This window comes from Gigantopelta aegis, chromosome 6 (assembly GCF_016097555.1).
Source record: "Gigantopelta aegis isolate Gae_Host chromosome 6, Gae_host_genome, whole genome shotgun sequence".
In the NCBI taxonomy this organism is placed as follows: domain Eukaryota; kingdom Metazoa; phylum Mollusca; class Gastropoda; order Neomphalida; family Peltospiridae; genus Gigantopelta; species Gigantopelta aegis.
The window spans coordinates 20,157,076-20,183,085 of record NC_054704.1 but is presented as its reverse complement, the minus strand read 5'-3'; the positions used below and the strand labels follow the sequence as shown (position 1 = coordinate 20,183,085).

The following is a 26,010-nucleotide window of genomic DNA, read 5'->3' as shown; positions in this document are numbered from 1 at the left end:
AATGTTCTCCCATGACCTACATCTCTCCATTGTGGCTAATTATTATACAAGGTCAAGGTCAAGGTCAGTCAAGTATCAGAGATGAAGCCTGCTGATACGATACATTTCATTTATGTTCCCCCCACAAACAGAATTGCACACCAAAGCTGAATGCAATCCATTCAAAAGACTTGAGCACTAGTAACACTAAGGCATGATTTTTCATTAATTGGTTCAATCATGATTCCCAATTCAAGAAAAATTTGAGCTTGTTCATGCAGGTGCACATTTTCTTATGACTCAGCAATGCAAATGATCAATGATTTTTCAGTTTATAACTGTTATCAACTGTAAAATATCTAAGTGCTTAGTATTAACTCAAATTGCAGATCAAAGATCAAAATTAATGCATCCATTTAACTGCTAGTTGGCTTATCTCTGCACTAAAGTGTTAGCGAGTGGTGATAAAAATATTTATATTTATCCACCATGATGTGAAAAAAACCCTGCATAAATAATAAATCCTTTTCATGTGTACAAAAAAAAAATTCACTACCGTACTACTAAACATTTCATCAATACAAAACATAAACTTAAAAGATAAAACATACACTGCTGTGGCTTTGACCCTTCTCTTCATGTCAACATCTTTGCACCACTGCGAGGCCAATCTATGGAGAAGCATGCTGACTATTAATGCCACAGCAATAGGGTCATCAGTTTTCTTCCAAAATACCTTGGCTAGGATGGGCCTGTTAGTGAGAGCTGCCCAGAGCACTAGGGTGGTTGTTGCCTAACAAACAAAACACCTAAATAATACAACACATAGCAGAACACACATACCAAAAAGAAAGAAGAAGAAATTACAACACTACTAAAAATGCTAATTTGGTTTACTAATGTAGAAAAACAGTCTATGTCATGCCTCTACATTATAATTGGGGGCCTAATTCACAAAGGTCTCTTAGGCTCTGCTAGACAACAAAGCATCCTCTTTGTAAGTCTTTTAACATTGCACTGCAAGATCGCAGTGTGAGAGTTTAGTGATTTAGGCCACAGATTATTATTTCTAGAAAATTATTTCAAATATTTCTTCATCTAAACAAAAGAATTATATTTGAGACAGCTGTATAAAGTGAGAGAACAGGGGCCTAATTCACAAAGGTCTGTTAGCCTCTGTTAGACAACAAAGCATCCTCTTTGTAAGTCTTTTAGCATTGCACTGCGAGATCGCAAAGTTGCAAGAGTTTATGGAATTAGGCCCCAGGCCTCTGAAAAAGAGTGAAAACAATAATTTTGTGCTTACATGAGTAAACCATTTTCTGTTTGTGCATTACATTTAGGACATTATTGACATGGACATGAAGGGTTTATGCAAATTTTAAATTCTCAGAATCCTACTTTAAAAAAAAAAATCTATAAATCTTGTCTTTTGCAAAAAAAAAAATGGTTCAAGAAATTAAAATTGTGTGAAATAATAAACACTTATTATACCAATTTTCAAACACCTGTATATGCATATTAATTAAAAAAAAATTAAACTTATTTTTGTGCTAATATCCAATAAAGGTTCAAGCATGCTGTCCTGGGTACACAACTTAGCTACCTGTGTTGTTTGTCCAGGACAGTGATTAGTTGTTAGTGGTTTGTGAGAGAACAGTTGGTTTTCTGATAGGAGCTGGTACTGGGGTGCGAACCATGTACCGACCAGCAATATTAAATGATATTAAATGTTGTTTATCCACCAATGCAATAGTTATTTCTAATAAAATGAATAGTTGTTTTACACATTAACAACAGCTGACTTATAGATTTTTTTTTTTGGGGGGGGGGGGGGGGTCATAGATATAAAGGTAAAAAATATATATGTGGTCAAGTATTGTAAAATCGAGAGTATTCTAAGTTCGAGATTTGTGAGTACACTCAAGCTTCAACTGTTGTTTTTGGTAATAAAAACATCAGAAGAGATACCAAGAGGTTACAAACAAGTTTCACAGAAATAATGTGATACAACCAGGTATAAACAGAACAAAATGTTTGTTTAATAGTTTTTAACTGTTTTCACTAATTCCTGTTTTACCCCGGAATCAAAACCCTGCATTATCACAAATACAGAAGAAGACAAAAATGGTTTGGGTTGGATGGCAAAAATGACAGCTTTCAGTCACTTGACACATTGGGAGGGACTCTGTAAGGCCACGATAAATTAAGTGGGTACTAACGGAGTTGGGGGTCTTATCAAATAAACCGCCAATAAAGCAAAGTGGGTACAATGTGATATGTGCTCCCATTGGGCACATTTAATGTACTGCACCAAAGAAAGAGTGACCAGGAGAGGTGATCTATTCTTTTGCACTCACTGTTGGCCCAATAGTCAAAACAATGAACAGTAAATTACATGTTCTATACTGATTTTCAGCTTTTCCACAGGTGACCATTTAAAATTTTACAATGTTTCATTGTTCAGTTTTGTGAATTTTACTGTCCTTTTCCAAATGCAACAAGGGATCTTTTATATGCACTTTCCCACAGACAGGAAAGCACATACCATGGCCTTTGACCAATTGTGGTGCACTGGTTAGAACGAGAAAAACCCCAATCGGTTGAATGGATCCACTGAGGTGGTTCGATCCTGCAACACAAGCACCTCAAGTGCGAACTCAACTGAGCTGAATTCCCCCCCCCCCCCAATGTCTAAGTCATAGGATCTTGAATAGTACCTGGGGTAATGACACATCCCAAACAATAGGAACCCCCCAACTCATAATAAAGAATTTACAGTCAACAGGGCATAAAATCTGAATTTTTCAGACAACCAATATGTCGTTTGTGTGGTTTTAGTGGTTACACAAATGATTTTCTTCAGTAGTTCAGATACAAAAGAAAAGGTTAATGGGCAAACGATAATCACACACGAATCTAAGATGAGCGATTTTCGTAGCTTGTTTCCATCAAATGTCCTATCATAAATACGAAAATATACTTTTTGTGTGCTAACACTAACTTAAAAGCTGCCAGGCAAAAATAGAAATTACGTTTATTTATCCCAACCCGACCAACCCATGAAAATTGACCCGTGTCAAAATCTTTTTTGGTCTCTTTTGGGGAAGAATTAAAAAAAAATAATACATTTAACCAATTTCAATTTAGGCTTAAACTAGTATAATATTAATCTGTAGATGATATCTGTCATGCATTTTAAAACCTTGATATAATTTAACCAAAATTTATTCACGTCCGCTTCAATTAAGTTGGAAATGAGAAATTCTGTAAAATGCTATTCATAGTAACGAGAACACAATTTACCAATATCAATTTAATGGTGGCTGCACAGGTACCTTCACGTGAACCAGATGAGGCTATGTATTGGCATGCTTTGACAGTCACAAAGTTTTAATATTAGAGATCATTTTGTCCGACACCAAGTACAGTCGCTAGAATTCCATCGCGTGTGCTATTAAGAGACCCCAATTCAGTCTGAAAGAAGCTATAAAAGTGTAACTCTGCAGAGAATCCGTAATCAGCCGTCAATATATTATGCTGAAACCTAAACAACTAAAAAATGTGGTCTCGTTATAATGGATTTTTTGTTATCTATATTTCCAAATAAATAAAAATAATAACTACTAGTATACAAATATTAACCTGTAACCTGCCTGAAGGGCGGATCTTAAAATAGGTGGTTCTGTGATTTTTGCAAGGGAGAAAGGGAAAAAGGATTTTGGTGTAGGGTCATCTTTAACCCCTCTAAATATAGGGAGAATACGGGACTATTTTGCATTTGCATACAATTTGAGATGGAAGGGTAAACACCTTAGAGCTTAAAATAAAACAAATGTACATTATACTTAAAGGGTGTTCATTTGAACACATCCCCCCTCACACACACCATACAGTCATGATTAAATACAATTAAAATGGCAAGGCAGGTTACATCAAACTATATCTTTTCACAACACCACCAACAATTTTACAATTATGTGCAAAGAACATGTAAATGTAAACTTCTATGAAGCAAGCAGCCACAAAAAACCATTAAACAATTAAAAGTATTGTGCAATAAGGCCTAAAAAACAATTGTGTTTCAGGGAACATGACGAAAAAAATTATTAGGTAGCATAGGTCAGCTTTTAAAACGAAATTCACATTCACCCCATGGGCCCAGATAAATGTTATGTATAAATTCTTTTTATTTACACAGGCATCGAAATAAGCATTGTGTCTGGTAACCCATTCACAGGTTACCACAAAATATAGCCTGGTAACCCATATGTTACCACAACTATATGAAAGTTAGAATTGAATTCCTATTACTACTACTTTTAACTACCTTGTATGTGTTCCAGATGATTATTGTAGTATACATGTATTTATGATTCATTCTTTTATCTTATCACTGTTCTTCATGTATTACATATAATTCTTTACAAGTATGTGACTCATATTTAATAACTGAACAACTGAATAAATAAACTGATTAAAATAAAAATGTTCTGTTTTCTATTGTCTCGTATTTTATCATACAACAATGAAAGATAATAATAATTCTGAAATTGTATCGGTACGCGCGAACATCGGTACGAGAAATGAAATCCGGAAGTAAATTTATCTAGTGGGCTCTGCTTAAACGCGGAATCCGAAACCGATATGTATTAAAATGCTCATATACCACTGGAGTTTCGAGCATGTCAGGATATCCAGAGACCGGACCCGCGACAGATGCTTAAACGTGGATTCCCAAAACTGCTTGCAATTGCACAAGTGCACACAAACATCGGTGCAATTTCGTACGAGAAAACGAAACGCGGAAGTAAATTCATCTAGTGGACGCTGCTTAAACGCGGATAAACTATAATTGCTTGCAATTGCACAAGTGCATGCGAACATCGATGCAATTCCTACGAGAAAATGAAACGCAGAAGACCAGAATGCATTGTCTGGTTTACGTTGAGAAACAAAACTACCGTTAACGTTGAAATTTTTGTCAAGAACGAAAAACCGTTCTCAACTTTTCTTACATGTGGTAACCTCCCGGTAACCTGAACGACCGTTCTCGACTTATTTCGATGCCTGTTTACATATTAATAACAAAAATCTATTGTCAAAATCATGTGTTAAAAAAACAAGTTTGGCCCTTTTTATCCAGCTAGGGTCGAGTGCCCAGAAAGACACAATTTTTTTAAAGGCCTATGAAACATGCCATACAAACATGGTATTAGTGTAACACACAGCATGCAGACCTTTTCAAACAGAACACAGAAGTTATTATCTAGAACCATTTGTTTAACCCTGATAGCAATATGATCTATAAATACTAAATGAATGCTAACAAGGAAAAATAGAAATAAACAGAATTCTTACCCACAGTTGAACCTATGGCTGAAATATAAATTGACCGTGTTGACCTTTAACCCAAGCTCTCAGTGCTACAGATATGTGGTAATTTTTAATAGTATTATTTAAATACAGCTAACACAACATCAAAGAGACGTATAGGAATTCTAATTCTAAAATCAGCATGCAACTACCAATAATATTACAGAAATGATTTCCAAGCTAGGTGCAACTACTCACAAAAGCCATACTGAACTGTAAAAAATCATCATTCAAAGCCAAAAAGGTTTAACCACTAGTTTTCCAAGATTGCTCTTCATGCCAGACAGACAAAGGTTAATATTCTGACAAGGGAAAACATTTTGATGGGTAAGACATCATACCCTCCGTTCAGCAACAGCTTTGTTTGTGATGTAGGTGCCCAGCGAATTCATCGACAACTCGTAAGGGTTTATGAGTTTCTGTAATTTGGTGCATCGAGACAGAAGGCGATTTAACTCACATCCATCATCTTCACAAAAGTTCCGACTCAGAGGACTATGAGGATTCTGAAGAAATAATTTTATATTTGTATTATGGGGTTCTGAAGAATATAATAATACAATTTAACTTGTATTATGTGGAGTTCTGAAGAATATAATAATATATTTTAACATGTATTATGGAGTTCTGAAGAATATAATAATATATTTTAACTTGTATTATGGAGTTCTGAAGAATATAATAATATATTTTAACTTGTATTATGGAGTTCTGAAGAATATAATTATATATTTTAACATGTATTATGGGGTTCTGAAGAATATAATATATTTTAACTTGTATTATGGAGTTCTGAAGAATATAATATATTTTAACTTGTATTATGGAGTTCTGAAGAATATAATAATATATTTTAACATGTATTATGGGGTTCTGAAGAATATAATATATTTTAACTTGTATTATGGAGTTCTGAAGAATATAATAATATATTTTAACTTGTATTATGGGGTTCTGAAGAATATAATAATATATTTTAACATGTATTATGGAGTTCTGAAGAATATAATAATATATTTTAACTTGTATTATGGAGTTCTGAAGAATATAATAATATATTTTAACATGTATTATGGGGTTCTGAAGAATATAATATATTTTAACATGTATTAAGGGGTACTGAAGAATATAATAATATATTTTAACTTGTATTATGGGGTTCTGAAGAATATAATAATATATTTTAACTTGTATTATCATCAGAGAATATAAGTAAGAAGGTGTCTAGTATTTTGTAAAAACTATTAACTTATATAATTTAGCTATAATTATAATTTCTCCAAACATATACTATAAAAAATAAGTTTCATTTAAATAAATTCAAAAATATTTATTAGCATAAATTTATCATCATGGCTTTTTGGACACCTTTTCTGAAGCTTTGTTCTACACTTGCAGTATTAGCATAAATTTAATACTTTTCTTACTTTTAAACACAATAAAAGAGTTACAATTTGTATGATTATATCATTAATAAAATACTGATTTTTCAAACATTCTGATTAGTTAAAAGTTAGTTTGTTTTGTTTAATGTCACCACTAGAGCACATGGATTTATTATCATTGGCCAATGGAATTCTGACATAGTCTTAGAGGAAACCTGCTACATTTTTCCATTAGCAGCAAGGGATCTTTTATATGCATTTTACCACAGACAGGAAAGCACATTGGTATACTGGTTGGGATGGGGAAAAACTCAGTCAGAGAATGGATCCATCGAGACGAAACAACACAAGCACCTCAGGTGAGTGCTCTACCAACTGAGCTAGATTAAAGCATAAATGTAATATTTGGTTTTCTTACTTTTATAAATTAAAAAAACATAAGATTTACATTTATTATGACTATATCATTACTAAAATGTTTATTAATTTTTCTGACTAGTAAAAAGGCTCATTGACATATCTCACCACAGCTTTTCCAAGTACCCCTTCCAAACAAACACCAATGAAGAATTCTTTGTCCCGTGCATTTTCAAACAGATTATGCAATCTCTTGTGACTCAAATATCGGTGAACCTGGAATCCTTTATCAAGGAACAACTCTACAAAATCTTCTCTGTCCTCTCGCAGCAACGCTTGATGAAATATATGATTTTCTACCTGAAATAAATCATAACAGCTTCTCTAGCAACAATAAAACTACTGATAAAGGCTGGCTAATTAGAAACTGTGGTAAGGTTATTCCTATATATGGTTAATTATCTTCAATAAATAAAATATGTTGCACCTTCAATAAAGGAAGTGCATGTTTCTTTACAACATTATAAAGACAGCTTCTCTAGCAACAATAAAACTACTGATAAAGGCTGGCAATTAGAAACTGCAGTAAGGTTATTAATTATATATGGCTAATTATCTTCAATAAATAAAATATAATAGGTTATAAAACAGGAATGTTATTAGCAGTTAAATTATTTTACAGTTTAATCACAGTAGGATTCAAAGAAACAAGAATTTTGCTAGATAATGTTTTTTACAAATTAATAAGATCATTTTATATAAGTGGAAACACAGTAATTAATCAATGATAAAAAATTTGTACATCATTTCTGTCTATTCATACCCGTATCCTTGTCAAGCTGTATTTTTGATAGATCTCTGATTTGGCAAGGTCACATCGATTCCAGTCTAAAGTGAGCTGAAGGTCACGCTGAATTTGATCTCTCCACTTGTGACCAAGCTTTCTGGTTTGAGCTATTTTGACGTGAAAAAAATCCAAAACATTTTATATGTATTTACACTAAATGACAAAACAATAACTAAATTTGGAATATAATAATAATAGAATACAGAACATATTTGTTTATAAAAGCTACAAAATGATAATTTCCTAATTTTAAGTCCTAAATTATGAACTATAATGACAAAAACACAATTTAAAACAAAAATAAATTTGATTGTGCATTATCACACATTCTGCATAAGGCAATGAAATATTTGTTTATCTAAATGAGATAAACATACCCTATATTTAATATAAGTTTCTAACTATTTGGTTTGAAAATAAGTTATAAAAGAGAGTTACAAACAATCAAAAGCAAAGAATAATTTGTTTAAGTCACTCACACTTAAATAAAGCCATTAGAATGTATTTGCTGAGGTTGGTGAGATCAGATGCTCGGTTCCCTGTGTCCAAGATTGTTAGATATGTTAAGCTGTCCTAAAATGATACAAATTTAAAAGATATAAATCTTTGTTTTTATTTTAAGATATTATTGATTTTTCTTACAATTCTGCTTAGGTACCTCAAAAAACTGTTTGAATACATCTGGCCAATCAGATTCAAATCTGTATTTCAATCCATTTAAAATTAAATTTGTTTTCACATACACATATTTTTTTTTAAAATAATTAATATCTAAATAAAAAAAATTGTTGGGTTTTTGTTTTTTTAAACCCCCAAAAATTAAGCAATTAAATAACTCCAATTAAGCAACAGCAATTGTATATAATAATTACTAACTACAATACATAGTATTTTTTGGAAGATGGTAAAGTTAAAACTTAAAGTTTGTTTTGTTTAACACAATGGATGTCAAACATTTGGTAATTTTGACATATAGTGTTAGACAAGAAACCTGTTACATTTTCCCCTTAGTAGCATGGGATACCATAGATAAGATAGCACATACCACAGCCTTTGATATACCAGTCGTGGTGCACTGGCTTAAACGAAAAATAGCCCAATGGGCCCACTGACGGGGATCGATCCTAGACCGACTGGGCATCAGGCGATCGTGTTACTACTGGGCTATGTCCTGACTTCAGTAATATTGACTTCAGTAATATTGACTTCAGTACCTGGTGTGCATAAAAAGCACACTCCAAAATCTTGTCTCTGCATTCTATCACGGCAAGGTCATCCTTCTTGAATTCTTTAGGGAATGTGTCTTTTACTCTTTTCATCAGTTCAGATTTGATATAACTGTGGAGAAAAATTTAAGTTACATTTTAATTTAGTTTTCACTGATTTTTATAGTCAGAAAAATATAATTACTTTTCTATAATACATAAGAATAACAGCTTATTTTTAATTTTATTATACAGAAGGTAAAGTATTAACTTCATTTTAAGAACTAAAATAATGTTTTCCTTTAATACATCTAAAAAATATAAATTTTATAATATTAATTCCTCTGCTGTGTATGAAGCTACTGCTATAGATAAAGCAAGCATAAAATAATTTTAACCATTTTAAAATCAATTAACAGAAAAGACACATGAAAAAAAATAAAAAAAAATAATACATTTTTTCATTTCAAGTTTACCTCTCACGTGTTTCCTCATAAGCAAATGCAATAAGATCGGCTGCCAGACCAAACCCTTTCATGACAATAACTGGAATCTTCTTCTTGAGTAACCACAGCACCTGGTCAATTTCTGGCGGTCCTCCCTGAACCAGCAGGGAAATCACCGGGGTGTTGGTGTTGGGGTTATTTTGAGATTCTCCCATGTTCAGATCAAGATCACTGTTAGTTCCAGCTACAGTGGAAAACAAATTATAATATTATATTCTACCTATATAAAACAAAGTACTACAATAATAATGCCAGAAGTAACTAATGAACACTGTCCGAAGTGGTCAGACTAAGACCACAGCTAAAGCTGATGGGGAATGACAGGTGTGTGGCACAGATAGTCACAAGAGACAAGCCAGGGCTAGTTCTGCCACTCGCCAAATTCGCCAATTGCGAATTTCATGAACTGGTGAATTTAATTTTGATTTGGCAAAAATATTTCATGTACTGATTGATATTTTGTTGAAAAATAATGGTGGATTTTGCATATTTAAAGATAATCTGGCGAAAGGTTTTGCTTACCCAGAGTTAGCCCTACAAGCACATGTTGCCATTGGAGAGACAAGGACTGGGATGTGGAGGCGGACAGTGAAAGAAGTTGAACGATAGGAGGAGTTAACAGATTGGGAAGAAATGAGATAGAATTCAAAGGAGTAAAAACAAAGGGAGCAGTGGATAAAAAAACACACCCCAAAGTTCTACAATTATTCATTATACCTTTAAAGAGTTAAAATATGGTGGTAAAATGATGACTCACAAGAACAGTCATGAACATTTGTTTTTGAAATGTTTAAATTTAAAAACGTTTTAGTAACATGTTTATGATATATATTTTTTCATACCAGTTACATACCAACTGGTTTCACAAATTAAATTTTAATAGATAAGAATTCCAATTATTTTTGTTAAAATTCAGTTCTCAGATATAAGCAATACAAAATGGCTTCTTTGATGTTTTAAATTTTATTTGCAGGTTATAATGCAATATAAATGCTAGACTAATGATATGACATAACACAAGCTTTAGTTGTTAATAAACTGTCTTAACCTTTAGACTAATGAAGATTCCTCATATTCTTAACAAACCATCCACACAAGTAGAGAACTATGACATCACAAAACCCTTACGCAGTGTTGTGTGACTTGACGGCATTCTCCTGTATCTGCGAGCACGACCAACTGGCTGAAGAAAGCGCACCTCTAGACTGTACCGGAATGCATTCAGCTCCTGTGAATTTATGTCTTTAACCATCATGAAGTGTGTATGAAAAGGATTCAAGTCAAATTTCGATGATCGTGGTTTATGCCCTCTGTTCTCTATTTGTTTGGGCTGAACATGCTGCAAGTACATTGAAATAAATATGTTATATAGATATTTAAGCAATAAGTATGTGCAAAGATGCAAGAAATCATGGACCAAAACAAATGGGGAGTGTTGTAACCTTTTTATTAAAGAACAAGGAAAGCTAAATTTTTCAAGTGGCACTGATATCCAGAATTCTGTTTCTAACAATGTAGTAAGATTTTTAGTCTTAATGTTAAAGTGGAATTCTTCTTTCACTACTTAAGTATTGCATCGCTAAATATGAAATTGTTTTTCCGTTACATAAGTATTGTACCGGTAACCTTTTTATTAAAAAACAAGGAAAGCAACATTTTCTATGTGGCACTGAAAGAAAGAAAGCAGACCTGTCAACCTTTAGTCAAGAGAAAGCAGGAGGTGTGTGTTGAAAAAGCAGGAGATTTTGTCAAAAAGCAGGAGATTTTTTAAATTCACACAATTTAACCCAAAATCGCAAGATTTAAAAAAAACATTATTACAATAAGTTATATGAATACTTTATAATGTCATATATACTTCTTAACCTTAGATCTTGGCATTTAAAAAAAAATAATTTAAGTTTAAATATTATTATGATTTAATACATATTTAAAATAAATAATTTTATCCAAAAATGTTAAGAACATGAACAAGAAATAAAAAATTTAATTAGTACATTTACGGTATTACACTTACAGCCTTACAGGTTGCGTTACATTATCATTTGTGGTTAGTGTACCTAAGTACCAAAGACAAATTTATATAAATCTTATAAATTAATATTCAGTTTTTACTATAATGAGGAACGGTGGTGTGGTACTTATTTAAAATCATTATAATGATGCAATAAACATTGTATTTTCATTAATCATAAGTAAAACCTCATTACGGACATCGTCTGAAATATACCGGAATTATACCCATTTCCGTGAGTAACTTTATGTCAATGTCAAACACAACATTTTTTAATTGTACAAAAATAATTTCTTGAAGTGTACCCTTATAACGAACATTTTACCGCACAAACATACAAAATTAACTGACACAAGTATGTTTATACAGCTAATTGGTCTTTTTGTTGTCTTGCTGTGACATGTGATTTTAACATACATGTGTATCGCTGTCAACTCGGGAGTCTGGCAGTTCAGATTCGTCATAGTTGCATTATGTAATCCAGTGGGAAGACATTTTACAATTCAGAGGTGTTATTAGAACTAAATTGAATAGTTTTTTTTTTTTATATGGCAACACTGAATGTCAATACACAACCTGTTGAATTAGCGGCAACACGCTTCGTAGCCATTACGATGACAACAAACATTATAATAACACGTCATTTTATAAACTCCATGTGCTTTTTTAACAATATAAATAGGCTATCCCACAATTCTCACTTCGGCAAAGGTTAAACAGTCGGGACAATTCGGCCTGTTACATTCTCAGAAACCGAAAGTAGTCGACATTTTCCGAATGAAAAAAAAAAGGCAGAGTTACTTCCCTTCTGTTATTTTGACAAAAGAGGATAGATTTTTTTTTATGCTTACAAAAATGTCATTTAACAGGAGAAACTGTCTCCCGCACAGGTGAAAAGGAGATTTGATCAAATACCGGGAGACTTCCGCGGAATCCGGGAGGGTTGACAGGTCTGAGAAAGAAATGTTTTATTTAACGACGCACTCAACACATTATTTTACGGTTATATGGCGTCAGACATATGGTTAAGGACCACACAGATTTTGAGAGGAAACCCACTGTCGCCACTACATGGGCTACTCTTCCGATTAGCAGCAAGGGATCTTTTATTTGCGCTTCCCACAGGCAGGATAGCACAAACCATGGCTTTTGTTGAACCAGTTATGGATCACTGGTCGGTGCAAGTGGTTTACACCTACCCACTGAGCCTTGCGGAGCACTCACTCAGGGTTTGGAGTCGGTATCTGGATTAAAAATCCCATGCCTCAACTGGGATCCGAACCCAGTACCTACCAGCCTGTAGACTGATGGCCTAACCATGACGCCACCGAGGCCGGTCCATGTGGCACTGAAGTCCCATAACTGTTTCTAACAATGTAGTACTTAAGATTCTTTTTTCAATTACATAAGTATTGCATCCCTATTTGTTTTTGCAACAAAAACGTACTTGTCCATCCAAATGGTCTGAATATGATATGCTATCAAAAGCTACAACTCCTAAGATTGTCAGTTTTGGCACTTTCTCCAAGACTTGGATATTCTTCACTTCTAGAGATTCCTCTTCCTGACTCTTGCGGCGAGCCATTTCGTCACATGCTGCGTCCCCAATGTATTTAGCAACCCCGCTGTCAAAGCCATTTGTCACTATCCACATCTCTGTGAGGTTAGCAGCCTAAAATTAACATTTCATATAATGCAATTTTGTTACTGTGACAACATGTTTTTTTTTAAAACAAACTACAGATTAACAAGTCTACATGTATATAAATTTAAGATTCCACCTACAGTATGTACCATCGACGTCCCAAACTGCGTTCACCTAATGACAAAAACACGAATACGATATTTACGGAAATACTAGTCTACATTTTTTAGCTACAATACATGAAACAAAATAAATTTCAATCAAGTAACGTAAAAAATATACAATGTGGATGTAAAACAAATCCATTCTAATAAATAAAAGTGAAACACCCTCCGGTAAACAGGAAAGGGTGCCACGTTTCTAACTGCGTTCAGGTGCATGCGTTTGCAAAAAGTATCGTACTGCACATGTGCGGTTCGTCATTTTCCATTTTTAAGGCAACTACATGAAAAAATATATATTTCTTAATTATGCACAGTTGCCGAACACTTAATTTATTTTAAAAAATTAAAGGAAAAATTCAATTTGTCAAGCGTTCTGGTCCGGTCCGCGTTTTATCAACACACATCACTCACACTTGATGTCAGTACTGATAGGCATTACATTCATACCTGCGAATAGTTTGTAAAATATAATTTGTTTAATGAATTGATTATAAATTAACACAATTATATACTCAAAATTATTTACAACTGTTATGAATGGATTATCAATACTATTCACTACAACAGAGGCACACAAATGTAGGATACCTTTTGCAGATGGAATATAATAATTGAAAACAAATTCTAACAACAGGGGTCTTAAAAATTGTAAAAATTAAATTCTCTGGCCTTGTTGATCTGGCACGTGTGAGGTCATGTGACATGCACCGAATGTTAATTCATCTTTCTCCATTTTAAGTCAATTTCTACGAGTCATGTGGACCCGATATCGGTAATTTTAAGGAATAAACAAAAACAACTTAGTAAAATTAATGGTTTTAGGGCTTTGTAAAGTTTTGTATTTTGATACTTACTTTTTTCAACTTTATTGTTTATAAAAATGTTTCTGAACTATGAAGAAAAACCTCATAAATGAACGACATGCCGATGACAACAAATCGGATGTTGATTGCGCGAACCGTGCACGAGAAAACAAAGTGAACGGAATTTGAAGCATAAGGCAGTTAGGGACGTTGACGATATGCATGAAGTTCAAGTCTGTTCTATTTTTTGCCTAATTTTAATCGATATTAACTGATCTAAAATATCATTAAAAAATTGAAAAACCCACGAAAATAATACTTACTGATTCAAATATGAACTTTATTTTATGTATTTATGACACATTTTAAGTGAATATATGTGAGTAAAAATTATAAACATGGTATTTGTCAAAATTTAATCCAGTAGTCTAAAGGTTAATAATTTCTGCTTGGAAATCATATAATATAAGTTTAGATCTTGCGGTGGTACCTTAATAATTCCTGCCTGGAAATCTTCAATGTGTTTCTCATCTTCCCACTGTTTGAAGTATTTAACACTGGAAATTACAGACAACACTATTTTTGGTGTCCTCCGCTTCCAGCCATAAGCCATGTAATTGGCAATGTCATCGACAGGTGTGTCCTTTGGTATTATAACATAATACCGGTATCCATCCTAAAACAAAGTACAACTCATTCAATCAATAGAGTACACGAACGAAAATATTACAAAATATCACAAATATACATTTTAAATCAGATTATTTTGCATTTAAAAAAAATACATCTGTCATCAAATTCATTCTAAATACTGTTACTTGGTCATTTTTTTATTTCAAAACCCATCAAAACTAAATGAGTGTATGAACCTGGTGCTAAAACGGGACTATCTATCATGAAAACTATGGTTGCCAGCAGGGCCAGTTCTCAAATTCAACTAGCCCTCCAATTATCACATTGAAATTTAACTGCACATCCAAAATCAAAACTTGAATGTTTTTTTGTTGAATAATAACCATGTGCTCACCGTATATAGTCTGTTTGCGTCAAAAGAAAACTAATGAATTGGTGTTTAACTTCATAATGAATAAAGTTAAAATTCATATAAAAACATGTTAAGTTTTAAACCATTAACAACTAAAAAAAATTAAAATTAAAAAGAAATCCAGTATAAATAAAAAATGTTACTTTACAAAGTACCATTAAATCATACATATTAAATACCATTTTTAATACAGGGTGAAGGCAAAATGCTAGAACAGACAAGGAATTCTGCTTGACTTGCATTGTCTCTGAAGTAAAAGATAGTGCAGTACAAAGAAACTAAAGGTAGAACTGTGTGTGCTTTATTAAACTAGTCTGGAAGTGGCAGTCCTCTTTGTGGGGGATGCAAGAGGTATGGAATAAACTTTTGGAATAAACTGTGTGGTGATGCAAGAGGGGTGACATCTGCAGTAAATGTTTTCCTATACAAGAGGCACAAGACAGATTCATGAAATCATCCACTATTTTCCAAAATGCCCATTCGACTGCTTTGTTCAGAGATACGGCCCTGGTCGTGTATTATGGTTTTGTCATTCAGATTACCTTGGACACCAAGTTTCAACCCTGTCACGGTTATTGGTATATACATGTATATATACTAACATATATATACTAACATCCAGGGGACGTGGTGGATGCCCACCTACCTCCACTTGACCAAAAAACTAAAAGATTTTTTGTTATGCTATATGTTACATTTAAATGAGCTGAAAAATGTGTCATTTTGTTATTCAGACAGAAAAACACATGTAATAATATTAATATTTATAGGGGCCATAAAGCCCTTATCCCTTACATAGCTTGGGAAATCCTCATTTCAAATATCTTTCCTTCAGGACAACAAGATCAAAACAACAAATGTGTTGTAAAAAAAAAAAAAAAAAAGCTCAATAGAATATTACTGTCTGATTTCGTTCAGCACCCTCTTGTATGAACTCGATGATCCCGCCAGGTAGATTTGGTAAAAGGACGTCTGTCGATGATTCTCTGCTAATGTACGAGCCAACACTCGTAACCGTTGCATAAGCTGGGTCTGTGCAGGTTGCGTAACCAACATCGTCATTGGTTTTAGTACTTTGATCGGTGGTTAAATCATCCACCATGCTTTCTGATGGTTCGCCACCACCGAAATCCCAATCCATGTTTCCAGTATTATGTGATGTGACATTTTTATCCGCAGATGGTGATGGCTGATCGCCTTGGCCACAATCTGCAACCATAAAATCAACAAAATAAAAACAAATAAATCGGATAGCACAGCCCACACAACTGAATCCAGCTAATAATTTGTTTGCAAAATCAAAACCTCTCCAACAAACACTATGATCTTATAAGACAATGGAAGCTTGGGGGTTGGGTAGATAATAGGCCTACATTGCTTCCTGTTACAGCCCTTCTTCCACCCATCCATTGAATGGAAAATTAATATTACATTACTGGCCCTTCCAGTTGCAGGTATCTTCTGACACCTACATCATGTGTTTCATAAATAAATTTACCTAAAAAGTAAATTCAACCTATTTTTTCTTTTTTTTTTTTCTTTGAGGGGTATAGTGAGTGGGTCTTAAAATTTTTAAAATGTATTAACATTATAAAACAAAACTTGTAAAATTACTACAGATAAAAGCCATTAATGACAAACCATCATTGACAACCACAGGGATGATTTCCGCCAATTTCCCACTAGACAGAGATATCACTCTCGATGGTGATGATGGTGATGATAGTGCTGATGTTTTACCAGATTCTGAACTCATTGTTGATTTGTCACAAAACAAAATCTGAAAAGATAAAAACAATCTGGTAAAAAACCATTCTAAGTTTATTTATTTACTTTTGTTATTTTGGGGGAGTCTTGTTCATTATGTTTATTGTACTGTTTCACTAAACCCAGATGACGTCAAACAAAGAATTTTTTAAAATTAAAATTTGTATTTAAAATTATATTTTTAAATTTTAAGTTCAAATCTCTACATATGTTATGGTAAAAGTAGTAGTATCCTTTACCAGAAATACAATGTCAGTTTTACCGTGTAATTTAGGACAATTCATTAGCTCCGTTTGAAAGGCTTGTGGAGTTTCCAATTATTACTATCACATAATAAAAGTCGATAGCTAACAAGTTGAAGTTATAATAATAGAATATTGAATGTATGTCAGTTCTATTAATAGTATCCAATACCATTAGTGTTGGCATAGCATGCTATAATATTGTACATACACACTGTAAATGGAAACAAAATTCCAAAAAGGCATGCTGTCTATAATTGATTACGTTATTTATGGAGACACATGACGTTTTATCATCACAACCCTCTTGTTTTTGACTGTAAAACCATTCTCAACCTCACACCTGTTAGTGTTTAAATTCCTCTCAAGGAGTCCGCGCACTAAAATTGTCTTACGCCTAGTTGATACAATATAATATACTTCTCATCTCTTATCAAGAAATTCATTTTCTTAAAGGACGGGATGGATACATTTGAGAAATAATTGTCTATATTCTACAAGTGTATTTTTTTCTTCTATAAAAACAAGCATTTTATAAACACATTAAAAATATATTTGCAATATCTACTGTGTGTCTGTGTGTGTATCAAACATCGTCTTTAATTGCTTCATGCTAAATATAAAACAACTAATAGTATAGACATTTATTAGTGAACATTAGTACTCGGATCGCAGTTTAAAACCAGTATTAATTGTTATTACAAACTAATTACACTTATTTTATTTCATTTCAACTTATTTCATTCAATTAAGGTTCAAGCATGCTGTTCTCGACCCGCTGTCGCCACTAGGCCTACATGGGCTTTCTCTTTCCGATTAGCAGCAAGGGATCTTTTATTTGCGCTTCCCACAGGCAGGATAGCACAAACCATGGCCTTTGTTGAACCATTTATGGATTACTGGTCGGTGCAAGTGGTTTACACCTACCCATTGAGCCTTGCGGAGTACTCACTCAGGGTTTGGAGTCGGTATCTGGATTAAAATTCCTATGCCTCGACTGGGATCCGAACCCAGTACCTACCAGCCTGTAGACCGATGGCCTAACCACTACGCCACCGAGGCCGGTTTCCTACCTACTGACCTACTTACGACTGTCCTCGGGGTATAAAAAGGGTGGGTATTTACTTACTAGCGTCATTTACTTCATTCTAAGTGAAATATCTACGTCCATTTTGCTTCAGAAGTTATTGCGTCAAAAGTGTCTCTTTGGCATAGTTTGCTGGAAAAGAAGATTCGTGGATATCACAAGGAAAAAAATGTAATTTTTTTTTTTTTTTTGGTTTATTTTAGAATGATTTTATAAGATGTATTTAAAAACACGTACTCCCGCTTCCTCGCGTACGTACCTGTATTATTTCGATTAAGGCCCCAACTCGAGAAGAAATCTATATGCTGTTCAAGTTAGAGAAATATCGTTCATGGATTGATGAATATTTGGACGAAGTAGACCACGATGATACTGATGATGAAAAGAAATGAACACTAATAACATTGACTTGTTGCCATAGAATTAGATGTAAACCAATGTGTGTCCATTTTATATAAGTATAGTAGTAGTAGTAGTAGTAGTAGTAGTAGTAGTAGTAGTAGTAGTAGTAGTATATATATGTATGTATGTATGTATGTATGTCGAGGTTGACTATTACATACATAGATATTAACGCACTGGCGCAGGGGATAATCAAATCCTTTCTGGCCTCAAAAATTGTCCCATGCCGTTGCTGGGACTCGAACCTGTGGCACCGATTCGCCCGCAAATTGCAAGACTAACCACGATACGCTCTGACCTATCGAAGCTTCCATAAAAAGGAAGTTTCTTTAAATCAACCATATGCATGGGGCCTACAATCTACGCGGTCGATCCCGCTTACGTGCACGAAACAGTGGGCAGACCTGGCACTGGCTAGTATGTATTGATGTATGAATATCTATATATTGTATGTATGTCGAGGTTGACTATTACATACATAGATATTAACACACTGGCGCAGGGGATAATCAAATCCTTTCTGGCCTCAAAAATTGTCCCATGCCGTTGCTGGGACTCGAACCTGTGGCACCGATTCACCGATGTATGTATGTATGTATGTATGTATGCATATATATATATATATATTGCAATTGTATATATATATACTCTTCAAAAAAGTAGGGGTACCTAAAATATTAATGTTAATATCAACTATTAGACCGAACATACGTTTTGACCACATACACCCTAGTAAAGAACATTCAGGTCTGTTTATCAACACACCGAAACACATTCCATAGTTTTCACTTCTAACCCCAATCATTCTTCAAGATGGTCATAAAACCTACTGTAATACTGAAATATCAGTTGTAATGTTTGCCCAATTAATTCACTATTATCATATAACCATTCCCCCCAGCTAATATACCTTACAATTTTGGCAATTGTAAATCCTTATTAGAGTTCCCCTACTTTTTTTTGAAGAGAGTATATATATATATATACTACTCAAAAGAATTTAAGGGTCAGACGATATTTTCGACATTATTTTCTGAATGTCAATTATATTAGCTAGACCATAATGTCACGCATGGTATTGTTCCATTTTGACGAAAGTGGGTCTAAGCAACCCATAAATGAATTAAAATCCACTGTTATTGACACTGTCGACTAGTTCTAATGGCGAAAACATGCTTACATTTGCACGTAAATTAGGGTGAAAGCGAAAGGTCTGCTAAGTGCCCATAACTTGCTTTTTCACAAAGCGCTTCATTTGCACGCTTTGCACGTGTATTCCATGTTCCCAATGCTGAATTTCCGTATAATTGGAGCTTGCGTTCGTGTACGGTGCACACTCCAAATTCGACAATGGTACGACTTCAACTGACTATCGAAGATCGAGGAAGGGCTATTGCTTGGCTTCAGGATGGCAATACGCAAAGAAATGTTGCTCTGAGACTTGGTGTCAGTCAGAGTGTCGTTGGCCGACTGTGGCAACGGTACCAAGCAACGAATTCTGTTCGAAATCGTCCACGTTCGGGAAGACCCCGAAGCACTACAAATAGAGAGGACCGCTACATCACCAATATGGCTCTATGTCAACGCACAACCACTGCACGCCGATTACGTGACAATCTGCGGACTGCGACTGGAACTCGAGTGTCTGATCAAACCATACGCAATCGTCTGAGAGCCAATAATCTACGCTGCCGTCGCCAGGCTGTTCGACCACCACTCCTACCACGTCACAGAACGGCCAGACGTCACTGGTGCACGCTTCATCTGCGGTGGCAACGTGTTCAGTGGGGTCGAGTGATGTTCACTGATGGGTCCAGTTTTAGTCTCCAGTTCAACGACGGTCGGGTTCGTGTCTACAGACGTCCTGGGGAGCGCTTCGCTGACGTTAACATTAGACAACGTCACCGGTTCGGTGGTGGCAGCGTCATGGTGTGGGGCGGCATCTCTATCCACCACAGGACCCCCCTCTATGTGGTGGATGGCAATCTGAATGGAATCCGCTATCTGAATGAGATTATCCGGCCGTTGGTTCTCCCAGGCCTTCAGCAGATTGGCGGCGGGGCAGTTCTGCAGGATGACAATGCCAGACCCCACCGCGCCAGGGTGGTAACGGACTTTCTCGGACAACAAGGTATCGCCAGGATGGATTGGCCAGCATATTCGCCTGACTTGGCCCCAATAGAGCACGCCTGGGACGAATTAGGCAGGAGAGTTCGGGATAGCCATGCCCCTCCGGCAACCTTCATGATCTGGAACAACTTCTTATGGCAGAGTGGCAGGCCATTCCCCAAGAGTTCTCAGACGTCTGATCAACAGTACGAGGCAACGATGTGTCGAGTGTATTCGCGCCAGGGGTGGATTCACACACTATTAAACGAATGTTCTAATGTGTAAAATCCATGTTTAACAACCTTCAACTTTGACAGCATGTCATGTGACTTTCTTGTATACAGTGACGTTTATTTGTGTTTTTTTGGTGTAGTTTACATCATCAATCTAATACACTCTGAAACTTATTTGGTTATAAATTTTTGACCCTTAAATTCTTTTGAGTAGTATATATACACACACACACACCAGTGATTGTGATTTAGAAATAAATGAAAAATCAAACCAATTACAGTTATTGTCAACAAGCATTTATTTCTATTCCTCTTAAGACATCTTTTGTTCACGTTATATGAATTATTTGTTTTTCAAATCTTTGTCACGTTCGGATTTGTTCTATGGCCGTGAAATCGTCGAGGCCAAGTAACGTTCACGTGACATTCTGCGTAACTGTATTATAACGTTGGCTGTGGTAGCAGTCTGAACTTTTCAATTTAAAGTCTGGTGGATGTAAAGTTTTATTGGGGACAGTACCAGACATTGTCAAGAATGCTTTTCACAGAACTACACAGCATGCACGTGCAAAATGTTTTGCACACATGTACATTTTGAACAGTTTGAAGACCGTTTATGAAGCTAGCGGTCCATGTTCGTCTTACGGTGTAGTGTAAAACTCCATTTGTTTTAGCATGTTATTTCTGTATATCTTGTGTGTTCTTCGTTGTACTGCTGTGCCTTTTAACTATTTAAAAAATATATATTCAGTTCTGTTGTCATGGTGTTTGATACATTCAAAACATTTCCACCGATCATAAACATAATCCATGCGCGTGTGTAGAAGTGGGATGTATCCCCCTCCCCCGAAATCTTGAATTTTTTCTCAAAAACTTAAAATTTGATACTGACTTTTAAGCTTATTGTGATTAGTATATACATGCAAGAAACTAAGTTTTAGGGAGAAATTACAGGATACTTATTGGTAGGGGTGCAACGATACGGTCAAAACCGTATTGCGATATATTGCGATATAAGAAACTATTGCAATATGTATTGCAATATAATTGATATTATTTATGGGTTGGGTTTTTTTTAATGAAAATAGAAGGCATAACTTTTTAATGATCTTTATTAGTTTCAGCTGTCAGGCTAAATGTTTTAGGCCATATTTTTATTTTTTAACACAATACTAGTCTACTAGAACACTGGCGTGACGGTGTCAAACTATTGATGATGATGATGATGATGATGATAACTAATTTAACGTGTCCATATACCACTAGGGTTTCGAACACGCCCATCCCGAGTCCGACCTCCGATAAGATCGGTGGCCTGACTCGGGATGGAGGGGGGGGGGGGGGGGGGATGAAAATGATGGGCAGAATTTTGAAAATAGCAATTAGTAAAAAAGTTAATAGAAGAAAAAAAGAAGAAAAAAAAGGTTACAATCCAAAAATAAAAAAGAATTGACTGCTCGGCCGAATATTTATATAATTTGGAGCATTTTAGAAGGAAAGTCCAAAATTAAATAAGAGAAAGAAGAGAGGATTGGACTATTTAATAATTGTGACGGTACATGCTCTTAATTTGTTTTCGCCTGTGGCGATTTTAATTGTGTTAGAGGGCCGTGTGCAGTTTAATTGCACTTAAGCCCAGATGGGCAACTTGTTACGTAATACTTCTGCACGACGGTCCTCGATCGGTACGCCTAATACACACCCTTAGCCAGGTGCGGAGGCCATGTGGCGAGTAGTTACGTAATACCTCTGCGAGTGCGGTTTTTACAACCGTGATTTGGCGACGATGGCGTCAGTAAGTCTGATGATCAGAGAGAAATATACCGACTCTAGTAGAGTTGGAATATCAGATGATAGGGGGAGGTACCGCCTTGTACCCCCAGGCGAATTCTGATTTATAATAAATAGCTAGTTTTAGAGATATCGGAAAAACGGAAAAGGAAGCTTCCCGGGAACGTTAGTCCGTTTGGACTTTGGTAAATATCATTTCTGCTCTGTGTATAACCTTGATGTGATTGATGTGACTTTAAATATTTTGATACTGTATTATACCAATATTCTTTAGACAGTGTCTTCGGTCATCTGACGAAGTAAATCGTAGACTTTTTGTTCTAACATTATACGAGTATTAGGTAAACTGTAGGTTATTGTCTTTATTGTGATAGGTACCAGTATTAATTCTGTGTTACAAGGTTACTGAATGAGTAGTTAGGGTTAATTAAAAATTAACCCGTTAAGAATAGAGCTGTAATTCCTTTATTAATTAAGTTCCCCTGGAAGCGTTCCTAAATTATCACACGTTACTGAACGAGTTAGGAATGGTGATGTAATTCCTTTATTAATTAACTTCTCCTGGAAGCATTTCTCAATTATCACACGTGTGGGTGTGGTGTAACGGTGAAGTGATTCGCATATTGTGTAACTAGACACCTAGAGATTAACTAATTAAGTGATCAGTTCTGGGTTGTTATTATTGCTGTTATTAATTAACTACTACGGCTGTACATTTGTCAGCGTAGATTAATACAGATTCCAAAGTGTATTGTGTTTTTGTTGTGTTTCTAGAGAACTAACGTGCTATAATAATATATACTTTATATAAGATCGTATCTCTGATCATACCTAGACGAGCCATACTAGGGTTTAACCGCCTGTTACAGAGAGATCTAATAGATATACAGTTAGGAGAGAGATTTGGATAATCGTGTTTATTCAGTTACGGGAATTATAGAATCCCCGTGACAATAATATTTTAAAAAAAAAGAAGTAATTTCGACATAAAATTTTGAACGCAGATCTAAAAGTTTAAAGTCCGATCGATATGTCCACGCGAGTGGCCTCGTTAAGGCCGTTTGGGTGCACAGCTTAAAGGGACGAGATAGGTTGCATCCCGTCAAGAAAACCCCTAGATTGACAGTCGATGGACGTTGAAGGTGTACTGCTGTGCTGAAATACAGATCTTGAGAAGCCGGATCTGTCTGAACGAGAGAGAGTATCAGACTAGGGTATAGTCCAGTCGTCATGGGTTGGTATAGTGGCGCGGACGGGCCCGACTCCGGAGGATACGAGATGGTATCACTATAAAGCAAGGTAAAGTCTAGAAAAAGAGTAGTAGGGGCCGACCCCGCTTCCTATTTCTTCTTAGAGTGGGGCGGTCAATCTTCCAGTACTGCTAGGACAGGCTCGGACATGTAGAGACTAAACGCGAACAACCGTGGCGTTCTGCAGAATGGCCGTCATACGAGTCACGAAAAAACCCTGTCGACAGTCAGACGGAGAAATGACGTGGAAGCAAGGAATTTCGCTAAAAAAGAATCCAACCTGGTGGTGCAGGCTGTCGAAATGAGAAGCGTTCCAGCGTTCAATCAGTTCCAATGGCTTAACACGGAAATGTAGGTATTGAGTCACAATGTTTCGCCAGATTGACCGAACCAGAGCCGAGGTTATTAGCCGAGGTATTTTGAACGATCGGCCGAAGTATTCCGAGTTCAGTGAAAAACAGCGAAGTGTGATTCTCATTTGTTGGTTTATTTCTTTGAAGATGATAGCCGTAGCCGTAGCCGTAGCCGTATTCCAACGTAAATGAACAACGAATGATAGTGTGTAAGTAACAAAACATTTATTTGTAATTATCGTTAACTGGTTATTTTCACTGGACTTTTGGATCACAAGTTATGTTAAAGACAACAAACAAATGGTTCTGTTGCACAGTAATTTATTGAACATTAAGAACTGTCAAAAGTACTTTAAAAAGTGAAACTACTTTTGCTATCAAAGCAAACAAATCCAGTAATAAGAGAGCATAATACTCAATCAATGGTTTGGTTGTTAAAGTCAACTTTATAATTTCTTAAAATACTGTGAACAGTTCCTGACAAGTTTTTCGGAAGCCTGCTACATAAAGGATATATTGAATGAGTGTCCATAAAAGACCACATATATTATAACAAATTATACATCACAAACGAAAGCAAATGATGTATTGTCGAAAAAACACACACGTAATATATAGTCTTAGTCTTTTTATTACAATACACTACATTGCTTTAATGTCCATGGCAATGCAATTTCTTTCCCCAGTCGTGGGAAAGAACAAAGAAATAAGAAATATGACCTAATTTATTTACTCATTTATCACAATATGACAATGACATATTTATATATGCTTTCATCATCGTAATGTGACAAACGAAAATGTGATCTGTAATAATATGAGCAAGTGGGATAGAAAAAGTACACCCTTCGTGATGGAAATTTTGACCTGGGATGAGGCTTGCTAAGTCACAGGGTGAAAATGTACACAGTAGAGAGTGTACTTTTTTGTTTTTTAATCACACATGACTGCACTGGAGAGATTATTTTTCTCTCGTCCCTTTAGTAAATAATCAATTACATTTGTATTTTACACAGAGTAACACTGCTAAAAATGAATAACAAAAGGTCAGACAGTTTTATCTTATTTGAACCGAATGACGAGTTTCTTAATATAACAAGTTATCTCCCCTGTTGTCACGTGTATCTCACAGCGTTTTGTCACATTTGGATGAGACAAATACAATTAACAGAAATCTCAACCTAGTTTCTCACTGATAAATATATAACTTTATACATCTATAAACTATAAACCTGTTAAAAACAATTATACGTTTGAGATCATCAAAATAACAATGTCGTAACAAATGATCTTTTGTAACCTTCACTTGACCAACAAAACAGACATGCATAGGAGTACGGGCTCCCATTTTTGTACGGGAACAAGCCGATTTTTGCCCGAATTCAACGAAAATGCATAATATGTGTAGTGACATTTATTCATATTAGCATTACTACCAAAAAGTTATAAA

The 26,010-nt window shown here is 35.0% G+C and overlaps 1 protein-coding gene across 5 annotated transcripts in view; it reads right to left on the bottom strand.

The window, feature by feature from the left end:
* LOC121376244 (transient receptor potential cation channel subfamily M member-like 2) overlaps window positions 1-17,655 on the bottom strand; it is a 37,012-nt gene extending 19,357 nt beyond the window's left edge. For 4 of the 5 annotated variants that reach the window (XR_005958423.1, XM_041504065.1, XM_041504067.1 and 1 more), the window contains exons 1-13: window positions 17,547-17,655; window positions 16,968-17,106; window positions 16,228-16,535; window positions 14,772-14,957; window positions 13,117-13,341; window positions 10,784-10,994; window positions 9,626-9,839; window positions 9,159-9,282; window positions 8,424-8,517; window positions 7,921-8,051; window positions 7,266-7,457; window positions 5,697-5,861; window positions 591-772 (exon numbers count right to left, since the gene is read on the bottom strand). Coding sequence is in view for 4 of the 5 variants with exons in the window: in XM_041504065.1 (XP_041359999.1) it covers window positions 591-772; window positions 5,697-5,861; window positions 7,266-7,457; window positions 7,921-8,051; window positions 8,424-8,517; window positions 9,159-9,282; window positions 9,626-9,839; window positions 10,784-10,994; window positions 13,117-13,341; window positions 14,772-14,957; window positions 16,228-16,535; window positions 16,968-17,082 (2,147 nt within the window). In the remaining variant the exon portion in view is untranslated. Of the gene's footprint in view, window positions 1-590; window positions 773-5,696; window positions 5,862-7,265; window positions 7,458-7,920; window positions 8,052-8,423; window positions 8,518-9,158; window positions 9,283-9,625; window positions 9,840-10,783; window positions 10,995-13,116; window positions 13,342-14,771; window positions 14,958-16,227; window positions 16,536-16,967; window positions 17,107-17,355; window positions 17,429-17,546 lie in introns of those variants that run through there. The other variant, XM_041504066.1, reaches the window with a different exon arrangement.
* Between the last annotated feature and the right edge of the window lie 8,355 nt (window positions 17,656-26,010).